This window comes from Tenrec ecaudatus, chromosome 8 (assembly GCF_050624435.1).
Source record: "Tenrec ecaudatus isolate mTenEca1 chromosome 8, mTenEca1.hap1, whole genome shotgun sequence".
In the NCBI taxonomy this organism is placed as follows: Eukaryota; Metazoa; Chordata; class Mammalia; order Afrosoricida; family Tenrecidae; genus Tenrec; species Tenrec ecaudatus.
In genome coordinates, this window is record NC_134537.1 from 137,388,402 (window position 1) to 137,413,391 (window position 24,990).

The 24,990-nt window shown below is 39.5% G+C and overlaps 2 protein-coding genes across 2 annotated transcripts in view; both read right to left on the bottom strand.

Moving 5' to 3' along the window:
* The window catches only part of GALNTL6 (polypeptide N-acetylgalactosaminyltransferase like 6), a 1,308,188-nt gene that overhangs the window by 1,185,684 nt on the left and 97,514 nt on the right, over positions 1 to 24,990 (bottom strand). The window lies entirely within an intron of this gene.
* LOC142454608 (uncharacterized) lies at positions 1,695 to 10,455 on the bottom strand. Its single transcript, XM_075555844.1, has 4 exons — positions 10,420 to 10,455; positions 7,942 to 8,034; positions 3,498 to 3,653; positions 1,695 to 2,240 (listed from the first exon to the last, which is right to left on the bottom strand). Exons 1-4 carry the CDS (start codon positions 10,453 to 10,455, stop codon positions 1,710 to 1,712), a joined length of 816 nt encoding a protein of 271 aa, XP_075411959.1. The 3' UTR covers positions 1,695 to 1,709.

Genomic DNA, 24,990 nt, shown 5'->3' on the forward strand with positions numbered 1-24,990 from the left:
TCAGACTGAAGACTTGCTCACCCACAAAAGGCAGGGCAGGAAGCAACAGTGAGAAGAGGCCTGCACCCCCTGCCCCTCCAGTGTGCAGATTGAATATCTTAAGATCTTTCCCCAGAGTAAGAGTGAAATTGATTATTCACCACATGTTTTCTGATGTGTTGGTGGGGGGGATGGGGTTAAACATTGCAAACCAAGACCCATGACTTTCACGTCCTAAATAAACCATGGAAAGCTAAGAAGTTACCCTCAAATGAGAGGAAATTGCAAGCAAAACCTGTAGGCTAAGAGGTTTTTGCAGAAAATATTCTGGGCAAAACCATCAAATCTTAGGAAGAACTGAAACTGTTAATACCTACAAAAAGTCAAATGTGTCAGTTGAAAAATCATATAAAAATTGATCTGTTCAAATTCATATGACAAAGAGAATGAATGTGCATTCATTCCAAATAATGACAAAAATGGAAGATGTAGGTTCCTGCCAGGTCATTAGACAAAAGAAACTATGTGAGGCTATGTGAAAGAGCTTTGGCAATGGAAAAGCCAGTAACTAGCATGAGGAACACAATAGAAGATCTTACCAACCCGTTCAAGCAGGCAGAGGACGAGAGAGAGAGAGAGAGAGAGAGAGAGAGAAGATTGAAAGAGTTTTTAAAGAAATGAGAGAAAATGTCTTCAACCTAAAGGAGGCCAAATCCAAGGAGTTCAAAGGTCCCAAAGGATAAACAGAGAAATCTACACCAAGACACGTCAAAAAGTTCCCAAGAAGTAAAAGTAAAGAGAAAATACTGAAAGTATAGAGAAGCAAGCAAAATGAAACAACCAAAATATATATCAAATGTTAACAACAAAAAGACAAATAGGAACCATAAAATGGGTGAACATGCTGAAGTGAAATGACTTAGTACAGCTTTCTACCTATAGTCTTGGCATATCCTACCAAATGACTGTATGGGGACATGCAAATAAAGTGTAGACAGCTCCAATTCCAGGGTTGATCCATTTTGCCATTCTTCTGGGTATGAAGTGAACTATCTCAGAAGCAGAAACGGGAACATCATGACCAGCAAGAAAGACTAGCCATGGGTGGAGTGCATCCAAGACCTCTGCCTGGAGGGAGAGCAGAGGACCAGCACCAAGACCTGCAGGCAGGTGTAGCTGTGGCAGCCCATGGACCAGTCAATACCTTCAGGCGGAGGCTGGCCTGCTGAGTGGGGTGCTAATTGAGCATTTAACAACACAAAAAGGACTTTGTAAGATGTTCCCAAGTGGGAAAGCCACCAAGCTATCCAGTGGCTGGAGATCAAGGACTAGAGGAAGGCATGCCTATGAGAAATGATATGTATCCTTGATATTCTACAACCTGCTAGCGTCCCTCTTAAATCTCATAAACCAGAGCATGGTGTGTGAGTTATCTATGGTCATTACAGTAACGGATTGTTGAACCCATAAGAGCAGTTGAGAGCCATCAAAGAGATGACTATTTATCGTCAGAGTGGGAAAGGAAGGTTGAGGGTGTGGGAACGTCTGACCTCGGTCTCACAGCACGCATCCTATGGGAGGGCATTCAAAATAAAAGAGCTTTACACTTTGATTTTTTTTTTCAGCGCCACGTGGGTTTATTTGTACAACAAACAGCACAAGAAGACACCAGCGCCATGCAGGCAGCAGCCCAGGGCTCACACCAGTCCCTCTCGCCCTCACAGAGAACTCTACTTTGTGGGAGCCTGGGGGCCTTTGGGAGCTTGAGCTGGGGCAGGGGCACCTTTGGGAGCTTTTGCTGGAGTCGTGGCCTTGGCTGGAGCATCAGCCTTGTTTTGTGCCTTGGCCTTGGGCCGGCAGAGCCTCAGACCCTTGGCAATACGTGCCCGAGCCCGCTTGCCAAGCTTGGGGTGGGCAATGTAGGCCAGTCGGCTGAGCTTGCGGTTGACGCCCATTGGGATCTTGGCCTTGACCTCTGTGGGCTTCACAAGATCCTTGATGGCCTCAGCGCGAGCAGCCGCAGCCTTGGCGTTGTTGGCCTGCATTTTCTTCAGGCCCTTCTTGTTGTGCTTCTTGGCGAAGCGCATATTCCTCAGGAACTTGGGGTCCACCCCCTTAAGAGATTCGTATCGTTGTGACTGGGGTTTTTTGATGCCGTTTCTGTGCCATTTCCGGGATTGGTTGTGCGTGGTGTGGTTCTTGGATTTGGCAATGTCTGCACCGATGCCTGCAGCTCCCGGAACGCCAGGGACCGGAAGCCACTTTGATATTTTTTAAAAATAAAATCATTGTGATTTTGGAGCCCCCATCAGCCATGTTCTTAAAAGAGGGGCATTTAAGCTGAGGTGTACCCCCAGGACACCTATTCATAATTGCCTATCAGGAGCACCTCCTTTTCCTTCTATATATTGAGAAACATTCTGTTTGTGCTTTTCAAAACCGGTGTCTGGTTCAGAATTAAAACTTAGAATCTTCAATGTAGAAAAATGGAAGTGGGTCGCCACACGGCTGCGCCAGCACCCAGGGCTGCACCGGGGTAGGTCCATGCGGCTTCTCGGGGATGTCTTACGGGAAGTGAGCCTTGCCAGCTGAAGCAGGAAAGGGGCTAAGGCAGCTGCACCCTGGTCAGACCATCACAAAGCAAGAGACCCGAGAATTAGAAAGGTGAGGATCACCGAACCATTTATCTCTCCACCCTTCAATTAACCCCACATGTGTTTATTGGCCAGGTTGGCACAATAAACTGTAACTATCTCAGTGGGTTTCTCCTTACCTAGTTTATTCATTTTGTAACATTTATAAAAATCTGCTTTTTCTTCCTGTGATTATGCTCACTTGATTTCAGCGCATTCTATATTTATGAGTGAGGTTAAGAAACACCTACTCATTTTGTTTGTTAATATTAGAGTGTATCTCAGAGGTGCTATGTCAATGGAGGTCACCCTCCTGAAGTTGTATTATATGCTTCTCTATATTTTGGGATACAAAACCTAGGATTGCTGAATCTAGACAGCACATAGAACAAAGTGCTCAGGGCTGAGGGGTACAGTGGGGGAGGTGGGCTAAAAGGAAGATGAGGTCAAGAAATCCATACAGAAAAAGATTGTTAGGGGACTGATTGTGATAGCTATTACACATTCTATCTGAGGTGACTGAAACTTGGAGTGATAAGACATACGTATTAAATCCCAACTGATTAAAACAAGAGAGGAAAAAGAAGTGCCTACTACAAACATTTGTGACAATTAGGTTTTTTTGTCAAATTGTCTGGGGCAGGTTTCTCAGTGGTTTGAAAGGGAACGACTAGTAATCGTCCGTGACCTGACGAGACATCATGTAATTACAGACAATCTGTTCTAAGGAGGTTATAGTGAGACGCCACCCCTTTGCTTTGGGACACAGCCCTCGTGCAGTCAATTAAGAGAGGTTCCAGGGAGACATGGTCTGCCTCCGATACTGTTGGGCACTATGGAAAGCTGTTTGCTTTTTTGCTGTGACTGCATGCCTCATCTGGCTACCAAGCTCTGGCTCTTGGGGTTTGGGTCATGGGCTGTCCTCATGTCTGCGGGGGTTGCTGGTGCTGTGCCATCAGACCTGCGGCCATTGGCTTCATTCACTTCTGCAGCCACCAGTGCAGCACTTTCCTTCCGATCTTGAGTACGTCCGTCCTCCTCCTAGACGAATTAGAAGAAGCCTCCACCCGAACATCTGACGCGTGGACTTGGAACCAGTCTGTACGTGGACTTGCCAATTCTACCATCATGTGAGCTAATTGTCTGGATACTCTGTCATCGGCTTTGCTTCTCTAAAGCACTCAGCCTATGAGAACATTATTCTCAGAACAAGGGAGAGAAAGGTGCCTATAGAGCCTTGGTGGGACGGTGGTGGGGCGGTTGGTCTCTGATCCAGAAGGTCGGCAGTTCGAAACCAGCCACTCCCCAAGAGGACAGGCTCTAAACTCCTGCAAACAGCTCATCTTACGAACTCAAAGGGGCGAATCTGCACTTCACCCTAAGTCAGTGTTGACTTGACGGTAGTGAGCTTTTGAGTTCGATGTAATCTGCTGTGAAAAATGGGACTGAGAAAACCCCACCTGCTAAGTGCTTGATCAAAACAATGCTGCGACGGTAAATGGCAGCGAGTAGATGACATCGTCGCAGAGCACCACTCCTTGCAATTTTGACTTTAAAGCTCGCTAATGTTATTGCATATTAGGGACTCGAATGGCTAATTTGGGGAGTAAATTGTTGATACTTGGATAGCTTTAAAATTTTCCTCAATTTGAACTGACATGCATTTTCCTAATGGCATCATTCACCGGCCTATCAGGAAATAAAATAACACACGACATTGAGCAAATATGCTGCAAAAGATCGCTTTAAAGTGGCAAAGCACAAAGCTATCGCTCTGCCTGCTCTCAAGTCATAGTTGTTGTTTTTTAATTGTTGTGAATCATGTGAAAGTTTATAGAGCAGATAAGGTGCCCATTCAAGAATTCCCGCACATTTTGTTTCATACCATCGGAAGCAATCGCCATTATTAAGTTTCACTTATCTGACTCATGGCTTTGCTGTGATTGCGGTTTCCATTGCTCCCACTTTTTTAAAACCTTCTAACTTTGTCCATGGATGCATGTTGCCCTTTGGATCTCAAATGGCCGATTATTCTAAGGTGTGTGTACCTCTCTAGTGAACTGCCTCATGTGACGATGAAAGCGGAATAATTAATAAGAGAGGCTTAAGAGGGTTGCCTATGGATTATGGTACTAGTGAATAATAATCAAAATGCCAGAGAGTGCCATGAATCATACTTAACACACCACAGGGAGCCAGAAGAAGGAACAAATCTGTCTAGGAATAATTACTTTCAGAACGCTCTTTAGAAGTGAGGATGGTGAAGCTTTGTCTCCTACACTCTGGACATGTCATCGGAGGACCCCGTACTTAGAGGATATCATTCTTGATAATGCAGAGGGTCAGTTAAAAAGAGGAAGATCTTCAACATGATCGATTGGCAATATAGCTGAGAGAGTGGACTCAGATATAGCAATGATTACAGAGATTGCGAGAGGGGGCTCAAAGACAGTATGGAGACCGGCAGTGTGTCATCATGCGCCACTCAGGGCCACCATGCGTCAGAACTGGCGTGAGAGCACCTAACAGGAACCACTGTTATAATTGTTCCTTTTCCTTCTTTTTTTTATACCTCTGATTAATCACAAGTCCTTTATACTAAAATCCAATAAACCATCAGAAAAGTTGCCCGATTTTTCTCAATATGTTCTCTATAAACTGAATGCGGCATTTATTAACATTTGTCCAATTAATGTCAAACTGTTTGAGATTGCCTCTAGAATTATTCAGAGTATTTCTATATAGTTGATAAAAATATATACCCGCAAGCAAAATAAATCTCTTTGGCCTCCACCCAAAATTCACAATTCAGACTCAGAAACAATGCACGATGGATTATTCATTTTCTTATCATTGTGCTCCCCATTCTGTTTTTATATTTCTATTTTATGAGCTTCTCTCAAAAATCTAGAAATAAATATGACTTTACTAATGTCATGATGTTATTTTAAGTTCTTTAAGAACAGAAAAAACTCTCAAGAAAAAAAAGAAAGTTTGTATTTGCTATAAAGGCCAATAAAATATTTCATCAAAGAAAAAACATCGGAATCTATGTACTTTGTATAAACTGCATTAAAATGAATAGAACGATCAATAGACATTGATTTGCAACTCATTTTATTTGCAACTTGGGAGTTATAGTGAATGTGTATATTTCACCATATTCTTCACTGCATTGCTGATTCTCTGTCTTGGTTTCATCTAACAGCTATTAATCTGTTTCTCTTATTCTTTATAACCTTTCAGAACCCAAGAAGAAGATGAAAAAATTCTAAATAGGTCAGAATCTCCCTGCAAGTAGCTCTTATTGAACGTTTGCATGCTTGAGCGTGTACCCAAGAGTCATCTTCAATGCAAATGCTTAGCCAATTATACTGCCAGCATCTGTTTCAATGATGCTTTTTGATATAAATTTGGGGATGTAAATATCAACATACTAAGTGTGTCTGGAGAGCAGGTTGTAAAGGGGAAATTTTATGTTCTTTAAACATTGTGTTCAAATAAACACTTAAGAGTTCATCAAAGTTTAACAAGCTGCATGAACGGGCACATTCTGGCCTTTCGCTCAGGATGCCAGTCCCTAGATAATAAAGTTGACACAGTAAACTGAACCCTGATATTCATATATTCTAGGCTTTTCTTGCACTTCTGATTGAGAGAAAACTTTGAACAATTTGAAGGGGAAAGAATAAGCTATTATAAGAAACTTACAGATCTAGGAATTAATTCCTTTATTTTTAATCATTACTTTAGCAAAAGATGAATTATTACACAGTGGTGAGATGATCAGGTTCTGAATATTGTTGTATAATACAAGGCTAAATGCCCTGTGAATTGATTAGTCTAATTTGATTAAAACTTTTATCTTAGTGAGGAGCTATATAAATGATAGAACCCTATATAATCACTCAGTTTGCTTCTCACACCCAGATGAGAATTTATATCTAAGTCTGCTATCTGTCTACGAACGATTACAAAGATATCATCTTATCCTTCCTGAATCAATACATACATTTGAAAGCAACTCAAAGCTCCAATATTTTGGCCAAATCCCAGGATTATAGAAGAAGAAAATGCCATCAAGATTCAGCTGAAGTGTGAAGGATACAGTGATTCAAATGAAATATTTAGAAATAGATCAACTAAGAAAACCAAAAAAAAATTCTTTAAGACTATTGGATGTTTATGGTCCTGTGATAGAGAGAGACCGTGGTGGGAATGCAGGTGAAGTGCTGGGCGGCAACTGAAACAGTGAGCAGTCGAAACTCACCCGCTGCTCTCTGGGAGAAGGGTGCAGTTGTCTGCCCTGCTCCAGATTGACAGTCTCAGAAACCGCTTGGAGCAGTTTCACTCCGTCCTATAGGCTACCTACGTGTGAGTCAGGACGGACTTCAGAGCAATGGGTTTTGGTCATATCAACAGATTAGTACACTAGCAGGGTGTCCTAAATCTTTAATAACTATAATTCCATAATAAGATTGCATATGCATGTTGCCCCTTAATTGTGGCCAGTTTAAATTGGCAGTTAGTTATGGCAATCACAATTCAAACACATTTGGGGGTGGACCCTCCATACTGGAAATCATCATTATACATCCATTCAGAGATACCTCTTTTGTGCTTGGCTGCTATAAAAACATTTTTTTTTCATAATAAAAGTACTCTTTAACCTACCATTTCATATAAAGTAACATTTATAATGGCTCATTAATTATGTATTTGCAGAATCCAGAAATCTTTTCAACCCTCAAAGATGAATCCTAGGAGCTTTGTTGGCATGGTGGCTACAAATTGGGCTGCTAACCTCAAGGTCAGCAGTTCAAAACCCTCTGCAGCTCTGAGGGAAAAGATGCTTCCTATTCCTGTTAAGAATTAGTCCTGGAATGTCGCAGAGGTGATTCTACTTTGTGCTATTGAGTTGCTATGCTGCAGAATAGAGTGGCTAGCCCTGAGAAGATGAGAATTATTTCCATTATATTTAGGTTAGAAGATGTGATTAGACCATTTCTAGGAGGATTACATTAAACAATAGAGTTACAGGCGAAACATAATTCATTTCACAGATTCACTTATAAAACTTTTGAAATTTAGTGATTTATAAAAGGTGTTAGTTACGGAAGCACCTTTAATGATGAATTGTTCCAGTCTCTTAACTATGAGCATGTCAGATAGAGTCTACCACTAGGAAGAAAAGATATCTTAAAAGAATGGTAAAATGATGTCCATGAAGTGAGCAACAGAGAAAAGAATATTTTAAAGACAGAAGTGATTTTCTCTTTTGTCTCTTTTGAGCATTTCGGTTCTGTCTCCTTAGAAAGAATATACAAACCTGAGAACTAATAGATTCAGATGAAATCAAATGGAGGTCTATAACAAACCGGTTCCTACAAGTGGTGTTTGCTTTGTTTGACAAAGATATTCCCTAGGGGAAAAACAAATTAAGAGCTATTTAATCTACTATGTCTACTTTCAGATTGCACCTTTTAAGTAAACAGATATGATAAACCAAACACGCTATCATCAGTAGAGTCTGACTCACAGCAGCCCTGGAGGACAGGGTAGAACTACTCCTGTGAGTTTTGGAGATGGTTACTGTTTAGCAGAGGAGAAAGACTCTTTCGAACTGCCAGCCCTGTGGTTCAGAGTCCAATAATGTGCAATCACTACACCACAGGGCTTTGCTACTTATCAGAAAGCGTGGAATGCAAAGCAAGGTTCATTTCCATCATCAGTAAAGTTTGCTGCATGATATAAGCCTTTCAATATATCTTAAACCTAAATGCTCAAATTCACTGCCATAGAGCCAATCCCCACTCAACCCGCCCCTGTGGATTTCTGAGACTGTAACTCTTTATGGGAGTAGAGAGCCTTATCTTCAAATGAAGAGTAACACTCCATTTCTAACTTGGAGATTTTAGAACTAAATAATCTTATAAAAAGGCAGTCCCTAGTCTCAGGTACCCCATACTTTAGAATATGAAGAGTTATATTAATAGTTTGGAATTTGAGAGGTCTCCCCCAACCTCGTGAAGGGAACTGCTCACAAATATGCTACCTTACTTATATGGTTAAGGAGATCAAGAAAACAGGATGTAGGACATCTCCTATTTTACTGCTAGATTAAGCAACTCAACCTCCCTTTGAAGCACTAGCATCAATGTTGAGGACATCACAAGTAAGCAACTGTTTTAAGTAAAGTTACTGCAAATGCTTGTCCTCCTGAAGGAGTCTGGAGAAGACAGCTAAATGACAAGAGAACTCACCTCCCATGATGATAATAGTGGATGACTTCACAATATTCAGAAGTTTTGACCAGCAGATCAATCTAGTCTATGGATTTGTTTGTCATCATGAGAGTATCAGAGTTAAGACAGGTAATAGAATTTTAAACAAACCTACTATGAACAAAAATGAAGACAAAGACAGTGTAGGTATTATTGGGCTAATGATAAAAATGGGGAAATACAAAATCAGAACGGCAAGGCATGCAGAATGTCAGGATCTCTGGCACAAAACGTCTTACTATGCACACATTACACTTCCTAATCTCATTCTCCTCTGTGCCTTTACATTTCTATGCGTTATTTCAAATTACTGTCATATTGTTTTCAGTGTGTTAAAATTGTTATAGCACAAAACCAAACTTGAAATGACACTCGAGGGTTCTATTATTCCCAGAGCAATTCACAGCATGAGCTAAATACCTATAAATAATAACTATGGAAATTCAGAATATAGGTTTTCTGTGTTACCTAATATGTATGTTTAAAGACATATTAATTTTATTCTTCTAACCTTTTTCAACAGATGTTTCCCCTTCATTTCCTCCTTCTTCCCTACTGCGCAGGCTGTTTCATCCTAAATAGTGACGGAATGAATACAGACTAGGTAGAATCATAAACTTGTCATATGGTTTTCAGATTCACAGATAAAACCATTGACGTCTCTGTTTAGAATGGTCTCCAATGGGGGATAAAATCTGCTACTCTTTAAGTAAGAATGTCAATGAATTCTTTCTAGAGCATGGAGAATCATAAAAGCAAGTAAAGAACTTGTTGAATGCGCTTCTTTTCTGAGATGAGAAAACCCTGCCAACCTACATCAGAAACATTATGGCTATCTGAAAGATCAATGCAATAAAGAATTTTCTCAAAGCTGCGGCAGAAAATCAAATTGTGTGACAGCACAATTGGCACACGTGCAGAAAATGAACATATACATGACATTGAGCTTTGACGTTCTCCCCAACTGCCAAGATACAAAAGGTTCCGTTCGAAACTGCTTGTGGTAGCAATTGCATAATTCCACTCGATGTGAATGAAGTATGGAATGATATGACTTTGTGTACTGAAATCCAACCAATAATAATAATAAACATACAAAAGGATTCTGTCCTACAAATCTGACATCTTACAGAAAAGTAAAGATCTCTGTACATGAAGGGGGAAAATACACTTTAATTCAAGCGAAGGAGTCTGGGGATAACTGGCGAGGCTGAAGGTTAATGATGCCGAGTATCACGTATGCTAATTGCTATAAAAGAAGGATAGGGATGCAATAGTATTTGTGGGAAACACAATGGAGCACTTTTGGAGCAATACTTGTACAATGAGCTGAGTCAGCAGGGGTCAGGTTGCCTTCACAGCACAGGTTGATTACTAGCTGCCCTTGCCTATCCATGGCCATCTTTACAAGTCCGTGGGTTTCCAGGTTTACGTGCATATCTATCTGTTGGAAAGGCTCTTATTATAATGAAGTGAATTCAGGTTAAAATTTATTCTAAAATGATAGTACATAAAGAAGGTACCTGATATTGATACTGCTGGGCTTTTAAGTTCTTCATTTCTTGTTCTCATAAAACATTGAAATCATGCTTAAGTTTTCAAGTTATTATTTAATAAGGTGATAGTCTAATTAGGCAGCTATAGATTTTTATATTGGTCATCCGCAGGTTAACTTCGCACTGCTGCACTCTGGCTATTAGGTCATTACTTGACTCCTTTGCGATCTCCGGTCTAAGCCTGTCAGATTGCACCTTTCCATTTATATTCCTACAGGGATTTCAGAACGGTTTGCTGTCATTATTACTTGGTCTCATTTTCATTTAATGAAATGCAACTTATATAATCAACTGAACTAACCATGCTCAGTATATCTTCAATGAAAGACTTTAAAAAAAACATTCAAGCCTCGATTTGCAATATGAAAGATCAGGGGGACAAAGTATTGAATGATGCAAGAAGAATCAAAAGAAGAGGGAAAGAATACAGAGTCACTCTGCCAAAAAAAATGAGTTGACAGTCAACCATTTCAAGCGGGAGCATATGAGCAAGAACCAATGATCCTGAAGGAACCTTTCCTGAAAGCACTGACCCGAAACCAGGCTGCAGGGATTGATGGAAAACCAAAGAAATCTTCAACAAGCCGAGGAAGCACCGGAAACACTCACTTGTTTATTCCAGGGAAATTGTAAAACATCTACTGGAAAAGGTCCATGTTTGTACCCACTGCAAAAAAAAAAAAAAAACCCAATGGTGACCCAACAGAATGCTCAAATTATAGAAAAGTGCCATCAATATCACATGGAGGAAACTTTTTCTGGATTATGCAGCAGGACATTGTCAATGAGCTGTCAGAGGCTCAAGCTGGATTCAGAAGAAGGATATCATTGCTGATATCAGATGGCTCTTGGCTGGAAGCAGAGAACACCAGAAAACAGATGTTTAGTTGAACTTTATTCACTATGCCAAGGCATTCATCTGTATAGATCATAACAAACTATGGATAATCTTGACAAGAATTGGAATTCCAGAACACTTGATTGTGCTCATGCAAAACTTGAACATGGATCAGGCCAGCAGAACAAGGGAATATTGCATGGTTTAAAATCAGGGAAGGTGTGTAGCAGCGTTGTATCTTCTCACCATCCTTATTCATTCAGAATATGGAAGAAATCATCAGAGAAGCTGGATAATATGAAGACAAATGTGGCATCAGGATTGGAGGAAGGCTTACTAACAATCTTTGATATGCTGATAACAACACCTTGCTTGCTGAAAGTGAGGGGGACTTGAAGTATTTGCTGATGAAGATCAAGGATTGCAGCCTTCAATGATGGGTTACAACTCTGTGTAAAGAAGACTGACATCCTCACAACTGGACCACTAGGTAACATCAAGGGAAATGGAGACAAGTTTGACATTGTCAACTATTTGGTGTTGCTTGACTCCACAACCAAAACTCATGGAGGCACCAGTCCAATGATCAAAGGACGTGTTGCATTAGGTAATTCTACTACACGAGACCTCTGTAAAGTACTGAACAGCAGGATGTTACCTGGAGAACTAAAGTGCCCCTGCCCCAAGCCATGCTATTTTCCTTTGCTTCCTCGGCATGTCAAAGATGGACAAGGCGTTAAGGATGACCTAAGAGGAAAAGATGCATTTGACTGTGATGTTGGAGAGGAATATGGGAATTACCATGAACTGCTAAAAAGACAAAGTGAACCATGTGCTCCTGCGAGGGGAGGATGATGAGACTGTCTTACATACTCGGAACATGCTGTCAGGAGAATACTCCTGGAGAAGGACATCGTGTTTAGTCAAGTACCGGGACAGCGGAATAGAGGAAGACCTTTAAGGAGATGGATTGGCACTGGTGGCTGCAGCAATGGGGTGAAGCACGGGGGCAGTTGTGCACATGGGGCAGGATGGGCAGTGTTTCACTGTGACTCGATGGCACTGAACAAGAAACAACAGCTAGCCGTCATGGCTCTAATCTATTTATTTTTATTCATCCATCACAATGGACATTTTAAGGCAATATGGAAATCTAGATTTGAATGTATTTCCATTCTCTCCTCTTCTGCCATTTTAAACAATTAACTTAAAACTGTTCTTCCTTATCTCTTATCTTCCATGAGGATACAATTTTATCTGCTTCCATTAAGTCCTTTCACAGATAGTGATTAAGAGTTATATTTTATCTGTACCAGTGTACATCCGCTCTGGTCTAGCTGGATTGGTAAAGTAGAATTGGGATCATGATAGTGGGGGAGGAGGGAGAAACATTAAAGAACTAGAGGAAGGTTGTATGTTTCCTCAGTGCTTCACTGCACCCTGACTGGCTCAACTCCTTCCCACAATCTTTCTGCAAGGGGATATCCAGTTACCTACAGATGGGCTTTGGGTCCCCACTCCTCAACCCCTCATTCACAATGATATGATTTTGGAATCCAGGACAGGTAAACCCCTCAGGACCAATAATGAGAGTAGTGATACCAGGAGGGTAAGAGGATGATGTGGTAGGAAGGGGGAGCTCATCACAAGAATCTACATATAACCCCCTCCCTGGGGGATGGGCAACAGAAAAGTGGGTGAAGGGAGACATTGGACAGTGTAACACAACAAAATAATAATAATTTATAAATTATCAAGGGCTTTTGAGAGACAGGGTTAAGGAAGTGAAGAGGGAGGGGAAAATGAGGAGCTGATGCCAAGGGCTCAAGTAGAAAGAAAATGTTTTAAGAATGATGATGGCAACAAATGTGCTTGACACAATGGGTGTATGTATGGATTGTGTGTACTAGCCCCCAATAAAATGATTAAAAATAAAAGAGTTATATTTATCATCTACTCTGTATAAGACCATAGGAGCCCTGGTGGTGTAGTGGTTATGCCTTGGGCTGTGTTAGCAGTTCAAAACCACCAGCAGCTTCATGGGAGAAAGACTGGGTTTCCTACTCCTGTGAACAGTTAGGGTTGGAAATCCACAGGGGACCACTGTGATTCGGCATTGACTCAATGGCAGTAAGTTGTATTTTTTACTCTTTTTCTGTATATGACCAATAAGATGCTATTAGCTTTCCATGAAATATTTCATTGTGTTCTCATAACACATCTATAAGAAAGCAATAATAATTTTGATAAGTAGAGTGACTAATCCAACACTATACAGAAATCAAAAGAGTAAACTCAGGGCACACACATATAATTGTGTGACCCTGTTGTTCACCATTTCCTTACCAGAGATTCCTTATATGCTCACCTGTTCACCTTGGTAAAGGTAAACATAGCATCCATGCATTCTATTTCTTGTTTCATGAGTATAAATCTGCATCCCAAATCATTGAGGCTTACACTCTTACGAGGCAGAGACTGGATCTAATGATTATTTATTTGTAGCACGGTGATGGAGTAGATTGTGCAGTGGGCTGCTAACTGAAAGGCTAACAGTCGGCAGCCACAAGCCCAGCTCTGGGCGAGAGATGGAGTCTTCTGCTCCAGTCAAGACTCCGTTATACTGTGAGCGGCAAGGTTGCTATGACTCCATAGCAGTGAGTTTCATATAGTCTAGTTTCATTATTGATAAACAGTAATTATAATTTCATCACAAATTATAAGTCTAACCATTCATTTTGCTCTATTCACTTTGCTCCCTCATTTTAAGAATCCAGCTGTGAAGTATTAAACACAATTTACAGGCTATCTGGCTGTTGAGAGCAGAAATTTTGTGATTTAATTACATTCAAGATAGACTTTATGTATTTCCTAGAATGCATTCAGTAGCATACTACAAATTGTTTAAATGTAATAATAGATAATCAAAACCATTAAGAATTCATGTATTTTATTGGCATATGTAAAAAAAGATAGTGTCGGTGATCCAAGAAACTTTCTAATATCCAGAAGTAGAAGACTAAATTTTCTAATAGAATAATTGCTTTTTTCATGGAAAGAAAAATCAATGCATTAATCACCATCCAGGCAACTTACCAGTGCAGAAATCATAGTTGATTCCAATATAGCACCAAATTATGATTTATTACATATATTTGCTCATTAGTGAATTTTAAGTTATAATTCTTTAATTAATAAAAAAAGTTCCAGAGTGCCAAGTCAACTAGACACACAAACTTCAACTGAATTGTGGTTGAACTGATGTATTAGTGTTCCTTTCTGTTCTAAATCTCTGACTCCCTGGGATAAGAACAATGAAAAATATTACGGTTGAACTGAAGGATCATCAGACTTGGATGGAATCCTGATGATGAACACTCAATTATTGAAAATTATCTGGTGGTATGACTGAGGTCATATTAGAAAACTACCGTAAAATAGCAGTCTTCTTCAATTAATAACATTTTTTAATGAGCGCAATGAATTTGAAATCTTGATTAAAAACAACAACAACACAAGTAAACAAACATGGTATTGATTCACTTTCCAGATGCTAACTTCCCAGCCTCAATATCTGTGAGCCATGGGCTTTCAAAAGCATCATGCCTTTCCTTGTTCCTTCACTTCCATTATGAAGGATGATCGTCTTAGCTTCCAGCATTTAGTTCACTGTGATAAACATCAATAACAAATGTGTTACTTATTTCCCTGCCATTTCCTCACATTTGAATTCAACCATTGGTCCTAAGAGAATGTGTCTTATAGTCACCACTTATAATCACAAAATTCACTTCTGGTGCTTAAAATCAAGTTATAATTCAATGTGCAGGTTGAACGTATACAACCTTGTATTTAATTCGCACCTACATAGAAGATTATTCTCTCAAATTTGAAGCAATATTATGGAGAAAAAGCTGGCCCCAGTGCTTCCTATACATTCCATACAATCAATCTCATACCACAGTTTCTTGGTGGCCATGCATTGTGTGGGAACGGGAGTCAGAGACATGATGAATGGGCAGAATGGGGGCACCGAACTGTTGCAAAGATAAGATGTCCGTGCCCCACAGTCAGAAGGCAGAGACTACAAACACTGCTTATTCTGCAAAGGGTCCAAAGAGAGAGCGCGAGACGCCATCGAAATGTCTCCCACTCAACACTGCCTATGAGAGGGCCCTGGGGGGGTGACGAAGAAGACATTAGAAAAGAGCCAGAAAAATCCTGAGTGTTTAAAAGGCGGGTCTTCATATGTTATTAAAAGGGTAGGTATACGTCTCAAAACTTTAAATGTACAAATGTGCCTGACACGATGGATGCACGTATGGATTGTGATAAGAGCCGTATGAGCCCCAGACAAAATGATTAAAAAAAAGAAATATAACTAACACTTAAAATATACTGTGGAATAACATACATTCAGTTATAGATATACATGCCTATTGCTAAGTATAGCCAATATCAGGTAAACTTGAACATATATAACTACGTACGCATGTGCATGTGTGTGTGTGCCACTTCCTTTGGATATAGAGATCAGCTATAACACAATCACAACGAAAGACGACTTTCGAGTCTTTGTCCACCTGGAATTATTTTTATAATGGAATTTTATTTCATATTTTTGGGGTGGAGTTTTGCCTTTTAATAAACTCTATATGATTCAAAAATAATTAAGAAAACAAAATTTTTAAAGTTTACTCATTTGTTTGATGCATTTTCAAATCTATACATAAAAAGCAACTTTTGTTCTAGAATTAAGAAGTGAGTTTGTAGATTCTTGGGATATGAGATAACAGAGGGGCGTGGGTGAGGGAGGGTGGGGAATAAAACCAAAACACAGTATCAAGCAGGAAATCTGTCCGTTTACTACGAGGCATTAATTTTTAAAACTTAGAAAAATGTGTTGTTTTATAATTACTCAGCCCTTCTATCGTTAAAGAAGCAGCTTTTGTAATTCCTATTTTCTGTCATAAAAAATATAAAGAAAACACTCTGCACTTTGGCTCTTATTCATCGTCATCAAGTCATCCTGGTGGCACTGCCAAGTGATCACAGGACAGCTGACCACAAGGCCAAGACTCAGCACCACCCGTCACTTCCTGGGCGAATGAGGTTAACGGTGCCTGTAATGATGCACCGCCTGGGGGACCCCATGTCGGGTTGCTCTGACTCATCAAGTGACCAATGCCACTGGATTTCAGGTTCAACCATCAGTAGGCTGAAGCAGAATTCCACTTATGTTGTCACTATGCAGGAGCAGTAGGTGAGAAAAAAAAATCCAAAACAGTATCGATTAAATAGATGTCCTGCTTAGATGTATTTTTGTTTTTATCACGATCGTTGACTTGTAAATATTTTCTGTCATTTTAGACAATTGTCCGTGGTTTACAAGTTCATGTCATAAGAGGCGTGTCACGGAAAACTCACAGACATAAGTGAGCATTCTAGGTGGCAATTCATTACTGTAACTGTTGGAATAATGTCTTGGGAACAATTAATGATATTGAAGACATTAAATATATACTTATTTCTGACCCAACATGAGTCAAACGTTAGCCAAAAATGAAAAACTGCTCCTGACCTGACAAAGTCAACCTAACGCAGAGTCCGCGTTGTGTAATTACACCACCCTGGAAGCAGAAACGGATCAAGGGTTCAGAAGAAACACACCTACAATGTGACTTCTGGAACGCCTCCAATCGAGTCAGTGAACCAGGGTTTGCATTTCGAACAGATGTTCTCACCTTTCCCAAGCACTGAACAGGTTTCGGTTCCCACTTGGTCTATTTATATTGGACTTGGCTTATCGTCAAACTTCGATGAAATGACACTTTTGAATGAAATGCAACATTTGATTATGCCAGCAGGCAGTCACATTAGTGCACACATGACTTTGTTCATAAAATAAAAGCCCCCTACTAATCTTAGGACTTGCTATTTAAATTGAAGTTAAGTGGATTTTTTTTGTTTGTTTGCATTTGCTTATGGGTCTAATTTTTCTATGCAAGAGTGCTAGGTGACACGTAGATAGGACAATCCCTGTGGATTATCCAGGGCAAATCTTACTCTTATTTTTATCACTATGCTTTCATTTGCTGTGCAATATTTTTGGAAGAACCATTATAATATTTTATTGGTGACTAAACCAGTAAAAAATAAAGAATAATTCCTTACTCTTTGCCTGCCCAACTAATAAAACAACACCTCTGTGAGTCACAAAATTTATCGACAACCTGCTCAGGAATTTTTAAGTCAGTACATCAAAAATCTTATAGAGAGAAGTTTACTCAAGATGCTATGTATGCTCTGGCCTGAAGACTGAGGCATCAAAGGATTATGGGAACAAATGGAAAAGCAGAGCTTCATCGTTCAATACAATCTATGTACGTTTATTGGTTCATGAGGAACAATGTCAAGGACTGCTTATTATACTACATCATCTGTTGTGCACCAGTTTTTTTCCCATACATCGCTCTCCTCTAGAATCTGGTAGCGCAATGGTTAAAGTGCTGAAGTGGTCAGCCGCTAAGCAAAGAGCAGGCTGTTAGAACCCACTAGGTCCTCAGTGGGAGAAAGATGTGGCCGCGTGCTTCCACAGAGATTTCCAGCCTTGGAAAGCCTCTGGATCGCCCTGCTCTTCCCATAGGGTAGCTCTGAGCACTCACAGCTGACTCTGCTGCAGTGGCCTTCAGTCCGGGGTGTAATCACCAGAATTGGGCTTGGCAATGTTGGCACAAAGGCCAACTTGAGATGATGTATACTTTAACTTGAGACATTACCACTTTGAAGACTATGCCTTCCAAAATGCCTATCCTTCCTAGATTGACCATATGAAGGATGGTCACACTGAAGGAGGAGGGTCCCGATCTCACCTAGAGCCATCCTCTGGCGCTCTCATGTTGCTGCTCAGATAACTTGTTATCATTACCCCTGGGAGAGGAGAACGTGGCACCTCTGTCTCTTGCATGGGAAACCATGGTTGCAATTGATCTGGGTGTTGGGAGACCACGTGATGCTACAGGTGTAGGTGGGGTTCCATAGGATTTTGGAGCATTGAGGTATGATGGATCCTATGAGATGTTCTTTGAAAAGACATGTCCAGGGAAGGAAATGAGGAAAGAGTAAGTCAAAAGTCAGTTGCAAAGTTTTGCACAACTGCCACCAGAAAAGAGACATCACTGTTCTCTTTGAACTGGCAAGGGAAGGGAAGGAATCTTAACATAAAGTATAACCTTCTCTCCCAGGTTCGTGAAAATCAAAGAGGAGTATTATTGCTCATAGTCCATCTTGATTTCGCCAAGCAGATCATTTACCATGAATCTCAATGCTTCTGTGAATGTGAATTCATGGCTCAACTTTATTAATAATTATTGTGGTAAGGATATATACAGATAACATGCAACACTTCAACCAATTCAGAGGCATGGGTTACAATCTTCAAATTACTCTCCCTTTCTCTCTATATGGCTTCTCCTTGTTTCACAGCATCATCTTACTGTTCCTTAAGATTCTCATCTAGCCTTTCTGATTTTTGTTGGCAGTTTGATCTCAGGATAATTCTTTTAAAGAACACATTTTATCCATTAAACTACTGTTATGATTTATAGGTAATTTCAGTAGATAGATTTCATTCAATGGTGAAGAATTTTGCCAAGGCAGTAGCTTTAGGGAGCCACCTAGTCCCATGGCTCCCTGGAGTTCCAATTCCATGAAAAGTCTAGCCCTGTTTTCTTGGTGAGCTTGCTTTGTGTCCCTTAAACATTTACCACAAATTCCTAGACATGCAAACAATAAGTCACATATCAAATTAATGCTGCAAACTCATTCTCATGCAACTTGAACCTATCAGCTCTTGTTAAAGCTGAAAATTAGACTACCTTCCTTGTCATTAATATTCATAACACTACGGAGCTGACTTATTTTCAATTCCTTCACACTGCAATGAAAGAAATTAATTTATCTTAGTAGGCATCAAGTTTTGGACTTTTAACAATTCAAAATTACAGGTGATTTTTTTATTTGACTATTAAACTGCAATACTTTTTTAATTCTAATGTCCTTCCACCTTAAAGTGTGCCAAAATAGGCAAAGGGGCTTTTAAAGCACAGATTCCGATGGTCTAAAGTTGGGTTACACATTGTCTGCCAACCGAAACTCCTTGGGAGAAAAATGAGACTTTCCACTCCGATAAAGAGTAAGAGTCTCAGAAACCCACAGGCCAGTTCTACGCTGTCCCATAGGGTCTCTCTGAGTCAAAATGGATTCAATGGAAGTGAGTTTCTATGAGAATGAAAATTTAGCACATTCAATCTAGGCCAGTCTCAGAAATTCCCAGGGGTATTTCTAACCTGGCCTTTGAAGTCACTATGAGTGGGCATTGACTCGATAGCAGGGAGATTGTTTTTTGATTTTTTTAATTAAGGCTAATATTTCCAAAAGTGAGCAATACCACTCCCCTGAGGGGTGCTGGAGGGATTCAGGGGACTGCAACTCAGTGCATTCACTTTATCCTGGTCTATAGGCTAGAGTATACAAGTCTTTCATTGCCAGCAGGTACTGCTTTCTTTTTAAAGGGCAGTAGGTCAAATACATTTGGGCAGCGAATCTAGGACGTAGCACAGGGAAATGCGTGTTGAAAAGCATCCTGGGTTTGTTAATTTTGAACAACCTCAAATTAAAGAGATAAAATCATAGAGTCTCTAAATATTATATGACTAGCTTAAAATGATATAAGTTAAAGAATATTACATGAACCTTTCAAATGTAATTAGTGTTCTACTCTTGGGTAGTAGGTATTAATGAAAACTGTCTTTCAAATCACATATTTTACAGAAAGGACCACGACAGAGAAAGGACACTAAATCTGATATTTTAAAATCACTTGGCGACTAATAACTGTTTCTGAGCCACTGTTCACAAAAAAAAAATAATTTTCAAATTAACAAAAATAACATTCAAATACCCGCTCTGATTATAAATTTGAATATTTTCCTACTTTATTATGCTAGCATTCAAGGCAGACTAAAATCTTACATATTTTTAAAGTCTCGATTAATTAGTGATAAAACTTAGGGCGCAGTACAATGTCGAAACATTTTATGCTCTCTACTAAAATGTGTCGAATCAATTCATAGCTTAATGAGTTTGATTATAACTATTTTGTATTGGAAGACACTTGATGAATTTCTACCTCTACTTTTTAAATCATGACAGACAACAATTACACAATAAATACTCGTAAACTCTTCCTTTTATTGCTTTCTGTTGATTCAATTCTGACTCATAAAGTTTCTATAAACAGAGTAGAACTGTCCCATAGAGTTTGCTAGGCTAATCATTATGTAAGCAGAATGCCACATCTTTCTCCAGCAAGCAACTAGCAGATTTGAACTACTGATCTTTGGAGCATCAGCAAAGCACTTAAATAATGTGCCACTAGGACTACTTTTGTCTTTATTTTGGGAAAGAAAATGCTTAAGATGTTTCATTAAAAGATTAGATCTTTGTGCTTTAGAATTGTGGATGTATAAGTATATTCCTGTAGCATCTTAACTTTAAGAAAGAGCCTGGGAATATAATTACATATTCATAATCCTAAACTAATATATTAAAAGAGGCTCTTATAAAAGCAACTTTCAATATTTAACTATGGAATAGGATGGAGGGTATAAAAGAGAGATGACTTAGGATTTATTTTTCACATTCTGACTACCATGCCATTTTACACCTCTGCTACTCCCCACCATACTTATTTAGTGTTTTCTGCTTTCAATGCAGGTAGTGCAGAGAATATCTGGCTATAATGCACCTTCTCATTCATACCTCTTTGAAGGAACGAGGGATCGTGCATTTCCAGCAAATTCGTGGATACTAGTGGAGCTGATCCTCAGAATACATTTTGAGCTGCAAGGTTTAATCCATCTTGGACACTACATTTAAATACAAATTCTAGATCTGTGTGATCTGTCTGAACAGATGCAGTTTGCTAATATGTCCAAGATATCTGTACTCCAAGCTAGAAAACACGGAGTTAGGGCATGAACCCAAGGTTTTTCTCCCTTTTTTTAAGCATCTTGTGATTTACTTGTGTCTGGTTTCTTTTTACTCACTTTTAAAATGGCATTCGCAAAGAAAGTATGCCTATGAAATAGTGCCAAGAATTCTGGAAGGACTTTCTCTCTATAAAGTCTATGCCCATTCCTTGAAGAGCGGAGTGGAGACCCCTGCTGTCTAGACAAGACACCTCAGCCACCAGCTGGGTCAATCCTGGCTTCTGATAGCTTTAGTCTCTGAGAGGTTCGCAGCAGGCTCACTGGCTTTCAGCTTCCCTGTGCAGCTGTTCACAGTTGATAACGAACAAATTCAATAATCTCTCTCTCTCTCTCTCTCTCTCTCTCTCTCTCTCTCTCTCTCTCTCTCTCTCTCTCTCTCTGCATTCCACAGAGTACAGTTCACCTTATGGTTTATTGGCATTGGAATATAAACGTATGCCATGTGTTTCATTGCCTCTTCATTTGCAAAGTTTGGAAATTGCTGCTATATTCTGACAAAACAGGAGTGACTTGCAAGAGTTGTGCAAATGGAAGTCTATTCGCACCAGTGTATACTGTTTCTATTATGGGGAGCAGATGCAGGCTTTGTACATACATACATACATACTTTTTGTAAATAGTATTTAAAGTCTTCTTTTAAAAAATCATGTTTAAGTCAACGGAGGTAGCCCCTGTGAACCATGTCTAAATTTCTGTTTCTGAAACAGATTTACAAAGTGGAGCGCAATGTTCTAAAATAGAGTAGTATGCACAATTCATAAAAATAATTCTCCCTAGATACAACTAAATATCCTGTAAGAAATGCACTCAGTTAAAACAAAGGCTCATTTTAAGTAGTTAACACTTTTCATTTAGTAATGATGAATGTGTGAGTTCTTAGAAATACAACTCATAACCCAGGGGATTTTAAAACAAATTTTATTAAGTAACAAAATACAAATGTGAGTTGAATATTTTGACTTTATGCAGTTCCTACTATTTTTTTCAGCTACTACTTCTTTTACAAAGACAATGTTTTTCCTTCATTAATTTTATGATGCATTGAACCAATAGCAGGAAAAATAAACAAAAATGGGAATGCACAGTTTGCCTAATCTTTAGCCTCTTTTTTAATAATTCCATAATATCTACTTGAGATTCAAATTTGAGTAACCTCAAGTAAAATATCAGAATGATTTTAATGTAAGGAAATAATGGATAAAATAATTATGTCACATAAGCTTAAATTTCAGCATGAATATTGAAAGTACTAAAATATACTTTTTAAAATTACCATTGTACTCCATATACAGGTAAAATCTCTAAATCTTCATTTATTACCTAGACCTACACATTTGTTTACTCAGTAAATTGAGGTACAGAGTGTCAATAAGAACATCCTGGAACACCTTCCTCCACGTCTATAATCAAAGATGGTCAGGAGAAACTTCGGGACTAAACCTAAGAGTGAAAGCGGGCAGGATGGCCGGCCACTGCTAAATGGCCTGGTGCTATTGAATAACTACCTGTAGGCAGGGCCAAAGAAAATATTTGTGAACACAAACTACCAGCAATTCAGGAAAAAAGTGGCATTGCTGAGATGTCCTGGGAAGAATTAGGAGCTAGCAGAGCAGTTTGATGGGCATCTCTCAAGAGATTTTCACTGAAGACACAAGCAACAACATCACTACCAAAAAAAAAAAAATAGAGTGGGCACTGAAGAATGTTTCTTTTTGCCAAATCACAGGCTAGTATCAAAATTTTTAGCCAATGGAAAATTTATCATTTTTAAAATCTAGATCATGTGTTTCCATTGCACTCTCTCTGACTATAATGACATTGTTTTTAAAGAGGAAATTTGCTTGCAATTTAGCACAAAATGCAAGAGGAAAAAGGCTTCCCACCAGACTGAATAACTAACTGCCATGGAATCTATGCCAACTCATGGCAACACGATATGGCAGACTAGAACTTCCCTGATGGGGTTCCGAGACTGGAAGCTTCGCAGGAGTAGGCAACCTCCTCTCTGCACAGGTCCATTTGCAGTCCCTTTGAGACTCAGTAGACTGAAAGCAACCTCACAGTACAGAGCAGAATTGCATCTGTGGGTACGCGAGACTGTGAATCTCTACGGGAGGAGAATGCTGGACCTATCTCCGTGGGGCAGCACGGTTTCCAATGGCTGACTCCGCAATTGGCCGTCCAACACTGAATTGATAATGCTACTGTCAGTCAGAATCAGCTTGATGGCCGTGACTTCCCTTTGGTTTGGGTTTATAGACCGAATAAAGCACCATAAATGTATGTGTGGGGATGAAAGGGAGATCTAGAGGGTCAGGAATATCAATGTGAATTTCAATATTTTTTGCTCTGTCCAATGGAAGTTCAATTCAAGATAAAAGACATTGAAAACTAAATTCAGAAACTATAGTAAGCAACAAATACTGATTATTGGAAATAAGGCTTTACCGAAGATTCATCTTAATTTATGTTAACATTTTAATGTAATAGTTTAATATGTAGTGTTTTAATAAAATCCGTTAAAACTAGGCACTTGGCTAATGTGATGTTGCAGATGAGTTCATTCAATGGGTGATATTCGAAAACGAAGAGGAGGGCCTTAGCCTATGAAGGTCGTATCTAATGTACGCAACGCAACACAGCCAGCCACAAAACAAAGGCCTTTGGTTCGCTCTTGCTAAAAATGGATTCCAGTCCTTTCGCTTCCATCTCTCCATTAGCGCCGCCTTTGAGGGCCCGGGAAGACAGCGCTTTCATCACAGGAGAGATGGAGTGTGTGTGTGTGTGTGTGTGTGTGTGTGTGTGTGTGTGTGTGTGTGTGAGAGAGAGAGAGAGAGAGAGAGAGAGAGAGAGAGAGAGAGAGAGAGAGAGAGAGAGAGAGAGAGAAGATTGATAGGATTTGAGTGACTACAAGGGAATACGAATAGCAAAAGCCATTCCAAATGAAATAAACATGGGAATGAAGGCACTGAGATTACAATATAGAAGACACGTTTCTGAACTGCATGCCAAGGAGAAATGAGATTTGGGCAATAACTGGGAGCAAGGATGGTCGGGCCCCAAAGCCTTGCAGGAGTAGCACACAGACAGGGCAAGATCGAGAACTGAGAGTCAAGCTCCAGCAGATCCTTGGGGTCAGCTGAAATAGGCAGAAAAATAATCACTTGCTAATGGAATCAAGATTAGTGGATAGAGTGCTTAACAGTTGCTCTGCCCCATAGGATAAATTTGACATTAAAAAGAAAGAGGAAATCTTAATGTTTAAATGATCTTAAGTATAAAATAAAATGGCAAATTGTGACAGTCTTTAATGATGAAAAACACTTTCATGGATACTACTAGTGTGGAGTACACTAAACATATTGGGCATTTCTCAGTGTTATAATTTTTAAGTCATTCTCCTTTCTAAATTATTCAGAAAATTCAAACAATTTAAAAATTAAAAGGACATATGAAAAGCTAGCTGTCATATATGAGAGGGGACATGCTTTCATTCATTCTTGATAGCTTGCTCTTCATGAAATGCTCCAGCTGTGTTATATTTTATTTCCTCACTTGAAAACTAGCAATCACTGGTCAAACTACTACTTGTGCTCTCTGGCCGGCAGGCTCTGGAGCCAGATTGCAATGAATCCAATTGCGAGCTCC